General features: G+C 40.7%; 1 protein-coding gene across 2 annotated transcripts in view; it reads right to left on the reverse strand.

Moving 5' to 3' along the window:
* AK7 (adenylate kinase 7) overlaps positions 1–15,457 on the reverse strand; it is a 77,267-nt gene that overhangs the window by 45,342 nt on the left and 16,468 nt on the right. For both annotated transcript variants that reach the window (XM_036882356.2, XM_036882355.2), the window contains exons 5-6: positions 10,810–10,920; positions 2,522–2,602 (exon numbers count right to left, since the gene is read on the reverse strand). In XM_036882356.2, the coding sequence (XP_036738251.2) occupies positions 2,522–2,602; positions 10,810–10,920 (192 nt within the window). The remainder of the gene's footprint in view (positions 1–2,521; positions 2,603–10,809; positions 10,921–15,457) is intronic.

Below are 15,457 nucleotides of genomic sequence, written 5' to 3' on the forward strand. Positions count from 1 at the left end.
CTGCCTTGTCTACGGGTGGAGAGAAGGGAGATAATCAGGAGGCAGGCTCTATGGTTCTTGGGGCTCTGTGATAGGTGGGAAAGGAGAGGTAGGTTCTGGCTGGTGTGGCTGCGTGGAAGGCGGTCCAATTTTCTGAGACAGGACACTGGGGAAGCAGCCGATTCAGGGATCGCTGTACGTAGAGTTTGGATTTGTGACACATCCAAGTTGAGGTGCTGAGTCGGCAGCTGGATCTACAGAGCTAGGACCGAGGGGAGAGCCCCCCTGGAGACTTTTGTTTGAGAATCACTGGCATCAATCATGCGGGTTAACAGACCAACCCAGGAAATGGGTGTAGATGGAGAAGACAAGAGGGCCCATGGCAGGGGCCTAAGATGCCAACACTCAATGTGCAGGCGTATGAAGAGCAGCTGGATGGCTAATGAGAACGAGCTTTCTTTAGCTTATCCTCTTCAGCTCTCATGTCTCTTTATCTTAAAAAAACACACCAACCAACCTTCCTTTGACTGCACTTCTAAGTCCTGCCTTCTTTCTCTGTCCCGCTTCATAGCAAAATTTCTCCAAATATTTCTCTGTCCTCACCATTTCCACATCCTCTCAGCCCATCCCCTCTTGAACCTACTCAGGCTTTTATCCTTTGCTCTCTTCCTTAGCAGGCACTGCACCTTTCCGCCCCAGTGCTGCACACTCAGTTCTCACTGGCTTTCCTCAGCCAGCACATCGGCTCCTCCACTGCTTTCACTTCCTACTCGAATGTCACATCATTAGAAAGACCTTCCTTGGCCACTGTCACCGTACGTAAGACAAAAAAACCCTCCCACCCCTACCCCTGGCACCCTCACTCTTTCTACCTTTCTGTGCTTTGTTGTTTTCCATTTTGTTTTTCAACATCTGAAATACTCCACATTTCCTGGCTAGCTTGTTTATCTATCACTCCTCTTCCCCACCCCACTAGAAGGTAGGCTCTGCAAGAGCTGGGGCTCTGTGATGTTCTATATTCCTAGTTTCTATAGTGGTTTCTGGCACATGATACGTCCACGATCAATGTTTGTCTCATGAATGAAGGGAGCTCCTCCTTAGAAGAAAACATAGGCAAAAATCTCTTGAACATAAGTATGAGCAATTTTTTTCTGGACACATCTCCTCAGTCAAGGAAAACAAAATAAAAAATGAGCAAGTGGGACTACATCAAACTGAAAAGCTTCTGTACAGCAAAGGACACCATCAGCAGAACAAAAAGGCAACCTACAGTATGGGAGGATCTTATATTCACAAATGATTTATCCAGTACGGGTTAACATCCAAAATATATGAAGAACTCATATGCCTCAACACCAAAAGAACAAAACAACCTGATTAAAAAGTGAGTGGAGGACCTGAGCAGACATTTTTCAAAGGAGAAATCCAGATGGCCAACAGGCACATGAAAAGATGCTCCACTTCACTAATCATCTGGGAAATGCAAATCAAACCCAAAATGAGATATCATCTCACACCAGTAAGGATGGCCACTATACAAAAGACAAGAACTAACAAGTGTTGGCAAGGATGTGGAGAAAAGGGAACCCTCCTACACTGTTGGTGGGAATGTAAATTGGTGCAGCTACTGTGGAAAGCAATATGGAGATTCCTCAAAAAACTAAAAATAGAAATACCATATGACCCAGTAATTCCACTTCTAGAAATTTACCCAAAGGAAACAAAATACCTGATTTGAAAAGACATATGCACTCCTATATTCATTGCTGCATTATTTACAATAGCCAAGATATGGAAGCAACCAAAATGTTCATCATTAGATGAGTGGATAAAGATGATGTTGCACATATACACAATGAAATATTATTCAGCCATAAAACGAAAGAAATCCTTTCATTTGCGACAACATGGATAGACTAAGGGGATCTAATACTAAGTGAAATAAGCCAGGAGGAGAAAGACAAATACCATATGATTTCACTTATTTGCAGAATATGAAAAAAAAAAAAGCACACAATGAATAAAACATCATAGACTCGGAGACACTGAGAAGTGACTGGTGGTTACCATAGGGGAGAGATTGGGGTGTGTGTCTGGGGAGGGGTACAAAAATTTTCAATCATAATATAAGTTAGTCACAGGGACAGTAGTGCAGCATGGAGAATATAGCCAATGATTCTGTAACATCTCCCTCTGTTGACAGATAGTAACGGCACTAGTTGGGGTGAGGATTTAATAATGTGGGTAACTGGTGAGCCACTGTGTTGTATACTTGAAACTAATATGATTGTATATTAATGATATTCAATAAAAAAATAAATAAAAAAGAAAGGAGATCTTTATTATTCTGATAGTTGTGAATACAATTTTCTAATAACGGGAAAGAAAAACAGGTGGTTATGGTCTACATCCATATTTTCTTTAATTCTCTGCTATTATACTGGCCCAGTCACAACTAGAAGCAATCAAAAATATCTTCAAATTGCATAAACTTACTGGAAAAACTTTAAGAAAAATCCTCATAGTCACTGAAAAGTCATACCTTAAAAAAAGTATGTAAGAAGCCTCCTTCCTCTCCATACTGAAGTCCAGCGGCAACTACGTATGTAGAGAATTTTTTTGCCTATTAGATAAAATACAGGGGAAAAGCTAAGTTAAATATTATTAATGACATTGAACCAGATTATTTTAGTGGTTAAAACAAGCATGTTAGGAAGTCTCATCACCTCTTTCAGGCTGCTGAGGTATTTTTAGGATAGAGATAGTATCTCTTAAAGAGGGAAATCAACCACCACACTATTTATGAATGCCTCTGACTACTGTTAAAATTTAACTGGGGCTCTTAATTCAATGAAAGCCACAATTTGTTATTTGTAAGACTTGACACCTCTAAGCACTATGCAGGGCATGTAGGAGAAAAGGAAGAGATAAAAGTCAGTCCTTTCATTTCCCCAAAGAAGAAATTCCGATGACCAACAGGCACAGGAAAAGATGCTCCACATCACTAATCATCAGGGAAATGCAAACTAAAACCACAATGAGATATCACGTCACACCAGATAGGATGGCGAACATCCAAAAGACAAGAAACAATGGTGGCAAGGATGCTGAGAAAGGGGAACCCTCCTACACTGCTGGTGGGAATGTAAATTAGTTCAACCATTGTAGAAAGCAATATGGAGGTTCCTCAAAAAACTAAAATAGAAATACCATTTGACCCAATAATTCCACTACTAGGAATTTACCCAAAGAAAACAAGATCCCAGATTCAAAAGACATATGCACCCCTATGTTTATCACAGCACTATTTACAATAGCCAAGAAATGGAAGCAACCTAAGTGTCCATCAGTAGATGAATGGATAAAGAAGAGGTGGTGCATATACACAATGGAATATTATTCAGCCATAAGAAGAGAACAAATCCTACCATTTGCAACATGGGTGGAGCTAGAGGGTATTATGCTCAGTGAAATAAGCCAGGCGGAGAAAGACAAGTACCAAATAAGTTCCCGCATTTGTGGAGTATAAGAACAAAGCAAAACTGAAGGAACAGAACAGCAGCAGAGTCACAGACTCCAAGAAGGGTCTAGTGGTTACCAAGGGGAAGGGGTTGGGGAGGGCGGGGGAGGAGGAGAGAGAAGGGAATGAAGGGGCAATATAATTAGGATACATAGTATAGGTAGGTCACAGGGAAGGCACTACAGCACAGAGAAGACAAGTAAAGACTCTACAGCATTTTACTACGCTGATGGACAGTGACTGCACAGGGTGTGGGGGGGACTTGATAATATGGGTGAATGTTGTAACACAATGTGGCTAATGTGAAAACTTCATAAGGTTGTATATCAATGATACCTTAATTAAAAAAACTATTTGGACATTTCATGATGTTCTTTAATGATCTATTAGGGAGGTAGACATATATAAAAGCAACGGGTTTGGTAATGGGACTTAATACAAGGGTTTTAATTAATATAGGGTGTTCACTTCAGCTGGGAGGAGAAATTGAGGCCCTGGAAAAATCTACCTCAACATTTAACCATTTTTAAAAGTCATCGTGGTTCCAGCAGCGGGGAAGTGGGCTTTTGTCATGTTGAAAAGCTTAAGGCAGAGAGCTCTGTGCACTTAGGGAGACCTAAGCACAGATTCCTTTTCTTCCTCCCTCATAATCCAAAAACCACGCAGCTTGACGATGTTTAATTTTAAAAGTCCAGAGACTCAAGTAGTGGTTGGTACAATTTTTTTCTGGATTGCTGATGTGAGGTCCAAGTAGAGAAGGTGCAGTGACCAAGAGAGGTCTGTTTAGATTCCATCAAACATTTGACTCACAGGCCGCCCCACTTCAGATCAGATTTTTTATTCTTGGTTGATTAAATTGGGAATTTATCTCACCTGAGGGAAGGTGATTTGTGAGTATACCTGCATGTCACTGGGTGCTTCCTGCTAATCTGTCACCCAATTACAGCACTGTAGTTGGCGTTAGGAGTAGAATTACTAATAGAGACACTCTCATCACCACTATGATTAGATTTCAGAAGATACTGGTAAATTGAAGGGAGGAATGGTGAGCTGAGTAGAGACAGGAATCCCCCCATGTTGTTAGAAAACTGGGATCCCTGAGTGAGGCTTTTGAAGAGGAACGATATTGCTGCAATTGGTTCACATTCCTCTGCACCTGGATCAGTGGATAAGCTGGGCAAGTGTAAGGTGACCTAGTTCCCTGGCTTCTCCTGACTGTACTGAGTGAGGTGATAACAGAAAATTCCCAAGTGGATTTGAAAAGCCTGTGGGCTTGGGTAGGTCTGCAAGTCCTCTTAATACTGGTACTTAGGTGTGATGGTGTGATTTATATCAAGAAACACTTATTTGGTCTCCAACCCTGTTATTTGGGCTCCTAAAACCATCAGCATTTCCTATGCATCGAGAGTGATAGAGGTGTCTTTTTTATGTCAATTAGGTGTCTTTTGGACCCCATCTAAGGATGGGGTGCTGACTACAAGAGGAGTCAACCTGTGATTCAGAGGGTTGGAACTTGCAGCCTCCTCCACCCCTACCTCTGGAGAGGGGAGGTGGGAGCGGAGATTGAGTTCAATCATCAGTCGTCAATGACTTAATCAATCATGCCTATATAATGAGCCTTCAAAAAATCTCCAAAGGAGCTGGTTCAGCAGACTTCCAGGCTGGTGAACATGTGGAGGTCTGGGAAGAGTGGCGTGCTTGGAGAGAGCATGGAAGCTCCACACCCTTTCTGCACTCCTTGCCCTATGCATTGCATCCATCTGGCTATTCCTGAGTCATTCTCTTTTATTATAAACTGGTAATCCAATAAATAAAATGTTTCCCTGAGTTCTGTGAGCTGCTCTAGCAAATCAACTGACTCCAAGGTGAGGGTCGTTGGAACCTCCAATTTATATGGGTTAGTCCAAAACACAGGTGACAACCTGGGCTGGCAACTGGCATCTGAAGAGGGGGTTAGTCTTGAAAGACTCAGCCCTTAACCTGTGGGATTTAATGCTATCTCCACGTGAACAGTGTCAGAATTGAGTGGAATTGTAGGGCACCCAGCTGGTGCCTGGGAATTGCTTGGTGGTGTGGGAACCCTCCACACACACGCAAACATGCACACATTGGAATTGGGTCCAGAACCTTCATCAGGAAAATGAAGAGTCTACCTCTTCTGTTCCAGGTAATACAGTGCATGAAAAAATCTAAAATTTCTCCTGTCAAAAACACCTAGAGATGCCAAACAAAATGCCACTACTTCCCTTTTACGTATGACAGAATTATCAAGAAAATATGAGATATTCCTAGGGGCAAAATCAGAGAAGTGAAATGAGTGGTGAGAGCTAGCAGAGCGGCCACTAGTGAGTCTTTAAATCTAGAGTGTGGGTGTTAAATCCGTATGGATAGAGGAGACAAAGCATTAGACTGGTGAGGCCAGGAGTGGGAACACAGTGAAGAAGGCAGCATCTACAGCAAAAGGGTGGACTGGAAAGAAGTCCACCCTGCGGCAGAGGGAGCAACTAGGAAACACACCGAACCCAGGCAAGGTCTGAGAAAGCAGAGAGAATGCTCCCTTCAGAATTTTAACCTCAGCCTTGTACTTCTCATGGTTTTGTCTTTAAAATTAAAATTATCTGCTTAGTCCAGGGATCTCAGAGCCCCCAAATTAACATAACAAGCCTTTTTAGTAGAGAGACAGCTGGGGCACTTTATAGAGGCAAATGCAAACATCCCCAGGGACCATCTATGTCCTTTGAAGCCTCAGTAAAGAGACATCAGCTGGGGCAAGGGTGGGGACTTCATGGTAACAGGTGAGTGCTGCTTTGAGAGCACAGCGCTGACTGTCCTGCCAATTACAAACTGTAAAGTGTATTCTCAGTGTGAATTCCCACTTCACACCCACCACCGTGAATCTTGAAGGTTCTCAGTTCATCAATACACTTGAGACTTTTATAGCAGACTTTTGGAAGACTTTCATGCTAGCCACTTCTTCCTAAGAACTCATTTACATGAGATTTTTAGAGGTGTTGATAAGCTATAAAGAAATGGATGTCGACAAATTAAAGAGATGCTATTAAAAAAAATCCATGCCAAATGACAGGATTAGTTTAAAATGGAGTTTTATAAATCATAAGGAAATCTATGTTAATTAAAAGAAACGTTATGCTTTTTTTATAATTAAAAACCTACTAAAGATTAACTAACAAACGGAAATCACAAAATCTATGAGGGAGCAATCCACCATGAATGAAGTCAGATTTGCATTGCCTTCACACAGTAAAATAGCAGGGATTATAAAATAATGAAAAACTTAAGAAATGGAACATAAAGGGAAAGAACAAGATGATGATGATGAAATACAGGCAGGTGGCAGAGCAGGGAATAGAGAAGAGCAGAGAGAAGGTGGTTGGTTTTAAGTAGAGGAAGGAAGAGAAAAGAACTGACTATGTCTTAGCCTCTCTCACTGCTCTATTTGTCTGAGCCAGTCAGCCTGAGCTGGGAGGAGAGGAGTTTAAAATTAAGCGAGACTGATGGCTTTAGCATTACACTTCTCTGAGCCATTGTGAGAACCAGAAAAAACTTCACTAATACCTGAGAAGGGTCTGAAAAGCTGTGGACTGGGCTAGCAATACTGTCCTTGTGGCAATTATTGAGAAAAAAAATTAGATTTATAGTTCCATTCCTGCAATGTCTAATACTGGGAAGGGGTTACAAGAGCATGTCTAGAGATGAATAAGCCAAAAATGTAACATAATTTCAAGGAGAAATGAATAACCAGTGGGAGATTTTTAGTATACCCCTCTCAGTAATTGAGAGATTCAGGAGACCCCAAGTTAGTAAGATCTGCAAAACACCGGTAAGAAACTTGACCTACGTAGAGATAGACAGAACTCTGCACAGTTTGGAATACACAGGTGTGGGTAAATGGCAGAATTTCCAGAATCTTCTGCCTAGCCTTAGTCTCTTTATGTATCAGTAGGTGTTTACCACTGATGAGCCTTATGGTCAATCTAGAGCAAGGGGTGGAGAGAAAATGGCCATTCTCTCCTCCCCTCCATTCCTGGTACCTAATTGGTCTGGTGCCAGTCAGTCACCAAGGCCAGCCCATGGAGTTCCTGCTGGAAGGGGTGGGCGGGGGAAGGAGGGCATGCACTGGGGCCATACAGGCTGGACAGAGCGAGGCCTGGCTAGTGAACAGGAGCAAGGTTTAAGAAATAAAAGCCTCTCTTGCAACCTGCCCTTTTCCCTTGAATTACTTCAGGTTTTATGAGATTCCTAGGGCACTCACCCTGGCCAGGGAACACCTTTCCCCCTGGAGCTACAACAAGTTTGTCAAGTCCATGTGGAATTAAGAAAACACAAAAGTAGCCATGTACTATACAGCAAAGCGTCTCACCAAATATTATAGAATCAATACCACACAGATCACATTCTCTGACCATAAAGCAGTTAAATTACAAATGAACAACAAAAAGATAAACAACTCCTTGGTATATCTGGAAATTTAAAAACACTTCTCAGTAACTCACAGACCAAAAACAAAACAATAGATTTTAGCAAATTTGTAGAAAATACTATTCAGGGCACTTCAAAACTAGTGGGATGCAGCCAAAACTATATTTGGTGGCATATTTATAGCATTAAGTGCTTGTGTTAGAAAAAAGACTGAAATTAATAATCTTAGTATCAGAAGTGGGAAAGCATTGATGTTCCCTCACAAATACTACTAGTCCTGAAAAGGGGGCCTAATACAAATAGATTTTTTAAAGTCCAATTTCACACAGATTAAAGAGAATAGAAGACTTAGTTCCCAGTCACATGTATGAGCATAGTAGAACCATGATAGTAAACCCAGAAAAAGACAGTATGACAAAGAGAGATTATGGGCCAATCTCATTGTTAAACTCAAATTAAACTGCAAAAATCTCAAATATGACATTATTAAAGGAAATCCAGAAACTTTTTTAAATAGAAAAAATTATAATGAGCAACTTGGGTTGGCCAGAGAATATAAGCATCAAAAGCTGGTGGGGTAATTATTATAGTTAATTTCATAAATTGCCATTGAGATTTGGGACATGTTTTTTTCAGGGACTGCACACACAGTAGGTGCTCGGGGACCACTTAATGATTTAAGTGACTTTTGCAAAACAAATGGGAAATTCTAGTTAATTAAAAAATATTAAATTCACTATAACTGTATTTTAAATACAGTATTTGAAAATATTCCAAGTAATCAGTGTGGCTCATTTAAAGGTGGAAGCACCCAGTTAAAGCCATGTTTGATGTTAGGCAACTCAGAACTCTTTAAGCAACTTGCCTAATTATTAGGGCTCCCCTTTGCCTAAAAATACTAACTAAGACCACCTCCTTGTGTTTGTAAAATAGTGCATAAATATACGTGTGATTGCTGCAAATGCGCTCATAGTAGGTGAGTGCAGGACAATGAGCCCAGGAATGTGGAGATCACATCTGTTTTGCTGATGGCTTTGAGGCCAGCTTTTAGCCACAGTGCCTGGTACATAGTAGGCTCTGAACAGGTATTAAATGAATGAGTTAAATGATTACTTCCAAGTTCCTATTTACCTGATGAAAAGCTCTAGGGTCAAAAAAGGTCATTGAGATGACCACGTTAGCCAGATCAATCTTGTCTTCATTAATTGTTCAGGCAAGAGTGATTTAAAAAGCTGGGGGTAAAAAAATAAAAGGTTTTTAAAATGAAATTTCGATTCTACCATTTAGAGCATGGGACAAATTTAATGTTTTTATACTGAAGATATTAAGATGATATTATTTCTCCATTTTAGACTGTCATTCACATCAATTGTGTTTGTGTGTGTGATCATGAGTTCTCAGCCAGTGAATCAGACAAAATGATTTTTTTTTAAATCATGAATTTTCTATGGGGCAATGTTCAAAGTTTAATAAAATAGTATAGTTATAAGGTTTGGAACTGGAAGAAATTTAGACTGTCTAGCCCCTTTATTTCATTGATTTTAGCCCCACAAGTTTAATAACTTGGCTAAGGTCATTAATTACTGGGTAGGATAAGGGCTGGAATTCCTAATCCCAAATTGTTTCCTTCAAATATTTTGTGCTCAGTGTCTGTATTGCCAAAATCAAACTTTTTTTTTTTTTAGTCACACAGGACTTGGGGACAAAGTTCCTATTGTAATATCCTCTAAGACCGCTGGGTGTCATCTTAGAACTATTATATATGTACCATTATTGCAGGTCAGACAATGGGAAAAATGTAGTGGATGGAAAGTTTGGAGGCTTGGGGGTTTTCTACAAGTTATGTGAGGATGATGATAATAACACATAATTCAGAGTTTAAGGATTACATATAAGACACACAAGGATTAGATGAGAGACCCTGAGTAAAACATTTAGCACAGTGCCTGGCACATAGGGTACAAGCCCTCAATAATTTTTAGCTGTTACCACTTATTCATCACCAGGGCATTCCTGTCATCTATCTTGATGAAAGATAAGAGAAAAAAATAATTTTACCGTAAAATACATTTTCCTGCAACAGAAGGCTAGAAAGCTATTGTTAACTTGTTTACATGAATTTCTCAGCTATAGGTATGTCTGAATAATTCGAGACCATGGATGTGTCAAGATTAACTCTATTGAATGATGGAGTTTTGGAGTCAGGAAAATAAAAACAAAATCTTCAGGCTTTGGTGTCTGATGGATCTAGGTCTGAATCACAACTCCACCACTTGACACCTCTTTCCCATAGTGTCCACATCTGTGAAATGGGGATAATTACGTACTACAATATTGGTGGTGTGAGAAGTACATTAGACAAAGCCTAGAGGTACTCAGGACAGTGCTCATTAAATCCATTATTCAACCTCAAGCAAGTTACTTAATTCTGGAAGGCTCTATCTCCTTGTTTGTAAGATGAGGTGAACACGCACTTTTCAGAGTTGTAAGAAACAAATGAGATAGGTTCTGGAAAAGGGGGAAATGCAATTTCCCTCCTCCCCATTCTGTCTCTGAGTTATTCGACTCTTCTGGGCCAAATGACTCTGGACCCACAAAGCCCACACCTGAGTGGGTGAAGGCTGGAGCTCTGCTGGGAACCCTATAGGAGGAGGCTTTCAACTTGGGGGCTGGACCAGAAGTTGGGCCAGTACCTAAGGACAGCACATCTTGGGGCAAGTCTGAAGCTCAGAGATCTGTGGGTGTACAGACAAGGAAACAGAACACAGAGATGTTTAAAAAGTTGAGATGATGTACATAAAGCCAAACACATTGCATGCTGCCTCAAAAAGAACTTTCTTACCCTAATTGCTTCACTACTCCACACTTACATTTTTTCCAAATTTGAGAACCATTTTTTCAGCATTTATGTGGTCCAGAAAATTAGGATGGTGCCTTCGTCTTCGATAATCATCCTCAGTAAATGGCATCTCAGAATCATCCTAGGAAAGAAAAGAGTCCGACTCCACGTGTTAGAGCTACTTACAATGTCTAAGCCCAAGATGCTAGGTTGGTTGTGCCCCTGAAAGCTCAAATGAAGGATTCTAAAAGCTACTGCTTATTTTTATAGTGATTTGAGTTTTCCTGAAACTGTTTTAGCTAGCCAGATATTATCATTTAAACAATCCAAACAAAATTAAAAATTTGAATGCAGTCTTTCATTTTGTAGAGATGGCGACAGGTTGTCACTGCAGTTTCATCAAGAAAATAAATAACCCATTTCTTAATAGTTCTTGCAATGTATGTAGATTCAATTTTTAAAATCTAAACTGTGACTTTTTTTTCTCTTTTCCACATGCCCCTTTCCCCTTAAATCAATCCCATGTTAATAAGAACATACCCTGTGGAAGTTTCTATCTCAGGCTTTAAAATCTGTTTTCATCAGTTAAGATGCAATACCAGTTTGCTGTGGGAATCAAGGATGAACAAGTATTTCCTGACAGTCCACTGAACTCTAGGTCATATTTACCCTCCCCGCAGCTCACCCTACTATGCAGTCGCATGGAAGGATGCATCTGGAGCAGCTTATTGAAAACTCACTGGAAAACCAAAGGGAGAAATTGAGATCCATGGTACAGAGTGATTTTCCCCCAAAGCCATCCAATTTCGAGGACCTAGTTGAAGTAGGATTTTTAAAATGCAGTGTTCTAATGGACCCTTTCAGTCACATCACATCGGTCTAAGTTAAGTAACCAGTCCAAACATTTGAGTCCAGGGTTACATGGAATTCATCAGAGAGGCAGACCGAACAAAGGATGAAGACCCTACGGTAGCACTATTGTTAGCAGGTTTGAGGAATGGGAAGAAGGATCCAAATTATATTCTTTGGGTAAATTCCTAGGAATGGAATTCCTGGGTCAAATGGTATTTCTATTTTTAGTTTTTTGAGGAACCTCCATACTGCTTTCCACAATGGTTGAACTAGCTTACATTCCCACCAGCAGTGTAGGAGGGGTCCCCTTTCTCCGCATCCTCGCCAGCATTGTTGTTCTTAGTCTTTTCGATACTGGCCATCCTAACTGGTGTGAGGTGATATCTCATTGTTGTTTTTATTTGCATTTCCCTGAAAATTAGCAATGTGGAGCATCTTTTCATTTGCCTGTTGGCCATCTGAATTTCTTCTTTGGAGAACTGTCTGTCCAGATACTCTGCCCATTTTTTAATTGGATTATTTGCTTTTTGTTTGTTGAGGTGCATGAGCTCTTTATATATTTTGGATGTCAACCCCTTATCAGATATGTCATTTATGCATATATTCTCCCATGCTATAGGATGCCCTTTTGTTCTACTGATGGTGTCCTCTGCTGTACAGAAGCTTTTTAGTTTGATATAGTCCCACTTGTTCATTTTTGCTTTTGTTTCCCTTGCCCAGGGAGATATGTCCATGAAGAAGTTGCTCATGTTTATGTCCAAGAGAGTTTTGCCTATATTTTTTTCTAAGAGTTTTATGGTTTCATGACTTACCTTCAGGTCTTTGATCCATTTTGAATTTACTTTTGTGTATGGGGTTAGACAATAATCCAGTTTCATTCTCTTGAATGTAGCTGTCCAGTTTTGCCAACACCAGCTGTTGAAGAGGCTGTCATTTCCCCATTGTATGTCCATGGCTCCTTTATCATATATTAATTGACCATATATGCTTGGGTTTATATCTGGGCTCTCTAGTCTGTTCTATTGGTCTGTGGGCCTGTTCTTGTGCCAGTACCAAATTGTCTTGAATCCTGTGGCTTTGTGGTAGAGCTTGAAGTCAAGGAGCGTAATCCCCCCTGCTTTATTCTTCCTTCTCAGGATTGCTTTGGCTCTTCGGGGTCTTTTGTGGTTCCATGTGAATTTTAGAAGATGTACCCTTTTTAAAGTCATAAATTCACAGCGATTTTTTTCCGACTTAACGTATCTTTTTACTTGGGACAGATTTCACTGGCTGTTAAGATTTCCTATGATGATGAGAAGATAGAAGCAGAGGAGAGGAGTGGAGAAGTGGAGAGGATGTATCAATCTCCCCAATCCTCAGTGGTATCTCTGTGGATTTTTGTAAACACTGTTTGTATCTTTGTAACAACTTCTTCCTTCTGCTTAGGTGTCCTCCAGCTGGATTATGTTACTTGTAAGCAAAAGTCCCTGATTTCAAGTGATGCCAAGATTTTCCTCTGTACCACACCCTTCAGTTAGGCTCTTTGGGGACAAGCTGGCTTTCAAACCAGTTTGGGCTGTTTGTTTCCTTTTCTGTAGAAGGGGGGATGGGTAATTGCTATGGCCAGACACTGAGGACAGATTCTTACCTTCAGGTTTGAACTTTCTACTCCAACTGTAACTGTTTCAGGTATGGCAAACATCTTTCAGGAATGAGGCTTTCATAGGACTTAAAGGAAGTCATTAAATGGTTGTACTCAAATGGTTTTATTCCATGTTTATGCTGACCCTGGTGAGAAAAAGAGGCACATTTGCAGTACCTCAGATCCTCAGGTGTCCTGCCCTTACAGATTTAGTTGAGCTTAACTCATAACTACAAATCACCTGTGACTCACACAAAACTCCGAGAACAGATTATTAAGGAAACGGTTATATATGAAAAACCAAAATTCCATTTGGGCTTTTGTGGATAAAGTGGGGGTCCCTGTGGCCAGGATTCTCACGTGGCCCTGGTTGGCTAGCTCACTACACACATGTGGGCAATGCGTCATTATTGATTCTATATAAAAAGCCCTGCCCAGTGCTTTGGGTGACACTGCTGCAAGGCTGCAGGAGAGCAGAGCAGAGGCTGGAGTGGTGGCAGTGCCTAGGACAGAGGCCCAGAGGACGGCTGGGCAGGCAGAGAGGCCCAGATGCAGAGCCCAGTTTGCTGCATGCAGACTCACTCTGAGTGAATGGGATTTTAGTGATTGACCTGCCACCATGGGAATAAAGTTGGGTATAACCCTTTCATCCCAAGAACATTCTACTGTCATTTCTTTGGTCACACTGAATCCATAGTGAACTTGCCCGGGGCTGAAACCCATTGGCAAGACAGGCTTTCTTCTGCTCCCTGTGTGCTTCCTCTAAATTTTATTTATTTATAAACTATTACATTGAAATAATTTCAAATTGACAGAAAGTTTGCAAAAATAATATAGAGGACTCCTGTATCTTGTACTAATTTCTAGTGCTTTGCTGCATTGTTTTTGTATTCTCTCTTTTTACTTACATGTATATTTTAGGGACAAATAAAAATAAAAAATAAGAGGCTTAATTCTCCCTGTTCAAAATAAGGGACTTATCTCCCATTGTGGATAAGATAAAGTGAAGGTTCCTGTGGCCAGGATTCTTACCTGGCCCTGGTTGGCTAGCTCGCTACACATGTGTGGACAATACATTGTTATCGACTCTGTATAAAGAGCCCTGCCCAGTGCCCTGGGCGACACGGTGGCACGGCTGCAAGACTGCAGGAGAGCAGAGCAGAGGCTGGAGTGGTGGCAGCGCCAAGGACAGAGATTGAGACAGCTGGGTAGAGAGGCCCAGAGGCAGAGACCGGCTTGCTGCATGCCCACTCTGAGTGGATGGGATTCTAGTGACTGACCTGCCACCATGGGAATAAAGTTGGGTATAACCCTTTCACCCCAAGAACGTTCTACTGTCATTTCTTTGATCATATTGAATCCATAGTGAACTTGCCCAGGGCTGAAACCCATTGGCAAGACGCCCATCCTTTTCCTTAGAGCATTATACTGCAGAAAACATGTGACTGTAAGTTCTTTTCTGTCTCTTTGAAATGTGTGTAAGGCTTTTTAGAAGCTAAATAAGCCTCTTGCCAACTTTGCTACCAAGAAATGTCTTTCTCAAGGAACTGGGGGACCCCTCTTTGAAACGTAAACATCAAGGGAGACAGCACCCTTATCTTCCACTTCTATGGGAAGATAGGACCTTACCTTTGGTGGGTATCTTATTCTAAGTTACAAAACTACGTCCTGTCATAAAGGTGTGAAAGGTTTGTTTTTCCTCTGGATAAAGCCAATCAGCTAACACAGACGGCCACCCCATAACTAGGTGGTTCAAGGACAAACTATGTGTAACAGATAGTGCCCTCAAGTCCTCTTAGTCAAGAACTAATTATTGTTTATCATGAAAACATGTATGTAATGGCTTGTATCAGCTTGGCTATATAAAGAGGTGAGATTTCCTCCTATCTCTGCAATCTGTTAGTGGGTTGCCTGTGACGTGCATGACACTCCAGTTTAATGCATATTTAATAATATAGTTGTTTTCTTTCCCTACTACCTGGTGGAGAGATTTTTCCGGGTTGGGTGAAGATTTTATTTTTAAGTACATTTCCCCAACAGTATACACATATTATTATTTATTTTTTCTGAATCATTTGAGAGTAGGTTACATACTTTATGCCTCTTTTCTCTTTAGTTTTTAGGGTTCTTTTTCCTATGGACATTCTCCTATATAACCATAGTATGGTTACAAAATTCAAGAAATTGAATATTAACACAGTAATTT

The sequence above is a fragment of the Manis pentadactyla genome, chromosome 11, assembly GCF_030020395.1.
Source record: "Manis pentadactyla isolate mManPen7 chromosome 11, mManPen7.hap1, whole genome shotgun sequence".
In the NCBI taxonomy this organism is placed as follows: domain Eukaryota; kingdom Metazoa; phylum Chordata; class Mammalia; order Pholidota; family Manidae; genus Manis; species Manis pentadactyla.